Source organism: Penaeus japonicus, unplaced genomic scaffold, assembly GCF_977035675.1.
Source record: "Penaeus japonicus unplaced genomic scaffold, GWHDUDI00000001_assembly GWHDUDI00000005, whole genome shotgun sequence".
In the NCBI taxonomy this organism is placed as follows: domain Eukaryota; kingdom Metazoa; phylum Arthropoda; class Malacostraca; order Decapoda; family Penaeidae; genus Penaeus; species Penaeus japonicus.
The window spans coordinates 28,294,082-28,296,581 of NW_028234407.1; the positions used below are offsets into that span (position 1 = coordinate 28,294,082).

General features: G+C 50.8%; 1 protein-coding gene across 2 annotated transcripts in view; it reads right to left on the reverse strand.

Moving 5' to 3' along the window:
* The window catches only part of smog (G-protein coupled receptor 158 smog), a 401,170-nt gene that overhangs the window by 6,189 nt on the left and 392,481 nt on the right, over positions 1–2,500 (reverse strand). For both annotated transcript variants that reach the window (XM_086537224.1, XM_086537225.1), the window contains 4 exons: positions 1,919–2,004; positions 1,808–1,832; positions 818–981; positions 1–130 (listed from right to left, as the gene is read on the reverse strand). The exon at positions 1–130 is cut by the window's left edge and continues 26 nt beyond it. In XM_086537224.1, coding sequence (XP_086393350.1) covers positions 1–130; positions 818–981; positions 1,808–1,832; positions 1,919–2,004 — 405 coding nt within the window. The remainder of the gene's footprint in view (positions 131–817; positions 982–1,807; positions 1,833–1,918; positions 2,005–2,500) is intronic.

Sequence of the window (2,500 nt, forward strand, 5' to 3'; positions counted from 1 at the left end):
TGAGGTTGATGTCTGACGCCTCCAGGTCGCCGTTGGTAAGGGCGTCGCAGAACCGCGGTTCTCCTCCTTCAGTCGAGGAGTAGGTTCTTGGGAGACGATCTCGTCCTCCACTTCCTCCGGCGCACCATAGCTGAAGGATGCGAGCGAGATGAATAAATAAGGAAGAGGGAGAAAGATTTGGAGGATATGAGAGGAAGAGGAAGGAAGATTATGGGAGGGAATTAGGGAGAATAAGAAGATGATGACTTGGAATATGGAAGAATTAGGAAAAGTACGAATGGGAATTAAGAAGATTAAGGAAGATTGCGGATGGGATGAGGAAGAGTAAGAAAGATGAATAATCGAAATGAGGTAGTAAGAAAGGGTGAACATAGGAATAAGAGAAAATAAGAAAGATCTGTCAATAAATAAATGAATGAATAAATGACAATCATGGAATAGCGTCTGTAAAGAGAACCCGATGAAATGGTCGAAGATCAGCGCTACAGATCCTAATAATATAACACACACACACACACACTTACGCACACACACACACACACACACACACACACACACACACACATATATATATATGTATATATATATGTATATATATATATATATATATATATATATATATATATATATATATATTATTACTCTCTTTTTTATCATTTTCATTTTCATTCTTTAGTCTCATTATCCTAACTCCTAGCTCCTCACTTATTCTTTTCTCTCTCAATCCACTTTTACTCCTACTCCTTCTCCTTCTCCCTCCCTCTCCCTCCCTCTCCCTCCCTCTCCCTCCCTCTCCCCCCACCCCCCACCCCCTCACCTTGGGCGTCAGAATCAGCAGCAGAGAGATGGTGACGGTGAGGTGCGTGCGGGCGAAGTAAGCGAGGAACACGTGATCAGGGTGAGCTTGGAGCCACAGCAGGTGACGCCCCGTATACAGGACGGCCGAGGCGAGGAGCTCCAGGACCAGGGAAGCGGAGAGAGGGGAGGGGGTAGGAGGAGGAAAAAGGGGGGAGGAGTAGAGAGGAAGGTGAGGAGAGTGAGAGGGGGAGAGAGAGGGAGAGAGAGAGGGAAGGAGGAGGAGAGGAAGAGGGAGAAGGCAAGATGAGTAGGGAGGGGAGAGGGGGGAGAGCATTAGATAGAGGAGATAGAGGGAGAGGAGAGCGGAGGAAGAAGATTGAGAGGAGGAGAGACGAGAAGGGAGAGGGGAGAGAAAGAGGAGGAGAGAGGAGAGAGAGAAGGAGGAGGGGAGGAGGGAGGGGAAGAGAGAGGGAGGAGAAAGACCAGGAGAGAGAGAGGAAGAGGAGAGAGAGAGAGAGCAAGAGAGAGAGGAGAGAGTAGGAGAGGGGAGAGACGGAGGATGAGAAGAGAGAGAGAGAGCAGAGAGGAGGAAATGGGGGGGAGGAGAGAGGTAAGGAGAAGAGTGAGAGGATGAGGGGGGGAGGAAGGGGAGGAGAGGAAGACAAAGAGAGAAAGAGAGGGAGAGAGAGAGAGGAAGAGAAAGGGAAGAGAGAGGGAGGGGAGGGAAGGAGGGAGAAAGAAAAAAGAAAAAAAGCGGGGCAGGTGAGAGAGAGGGAAAGGAAGCGGGAGAGAGAGAGAGAGGAGGTGAAAGAGAGAGAGAGGAGGATGATGAAAGGAGGAGGAAAGAGATGGAAGGAGGAGAGAGGAGGAGGGGAGGGGAGAGGAGAAGGAGGAGAGATGAGAGCTTTTTTTTTTCAGAGGGAGAGAAGCGCAGAGGAGGAGAGAGAGAGAGAAGGAGGGAGAAAAAAGCGGAGAGAGGAGGGAGCTGAGATGTGAGAGTCGGCCGTTGCTCGGCGTTCGGAAGCTCGTGTGGGCTGTGGTTGGGGTTTTTTCGCCGAGACGTAAAAACCGAGCCCGAGAAAAGACGACCGACCGCCGTAATGAGGAGGGTCTTCAGAACCGAGTAAAGGTCGTCGCCCGAGTCTTTGGCCGCCTTCGTCAGGTGCCAGGCCAGGTACAGGCCGAACAGGATGAAGAGGAGTTCTCCTGCGGGACGGAGGGGGTTAGGGGGGAGGGGAATGGGGGGGGTTGGGGTTGCGGAGGGGGTTTTGTGGTTTGGTGTTAGTGGGGTATTGAGTGGTTTTTTGGTTAGGTGGTGGGTGTTGGGGGTGTTTAGTTGGTGGTTTGGGTTTTGGGGGGGTTGGGTTGGGGGTTAGGTGGTTGGTGGGTTTTGTTGTTGGCATATGTGTGCTCTCTCTCTCTCTAACTCTCTTTTCTCTCTCCTCTCTCTCTCTCTCTCTCTTTCTCTCTCTCTCTCTCCTCTCTCTCTCTCTCTCCTCTCTCTCTCCTCCCTTTCTCTCTATCTTTTTCTCTCTCCTCTCTCTCTCCTCCCTTTCTCTCTATCTCTTTCTCTCTCCTCTCTCTTTCCTCCCTCTCTCTCTCCTCCCTTTCTCTCTATCTCTTTCTCTCTCCTCTCTCTCTCCTCCCTCTCTCTCTCCCCCCTTCTCTCTCTCTTTCTTTCTCCCTCCCTCTCTCCCTCTCT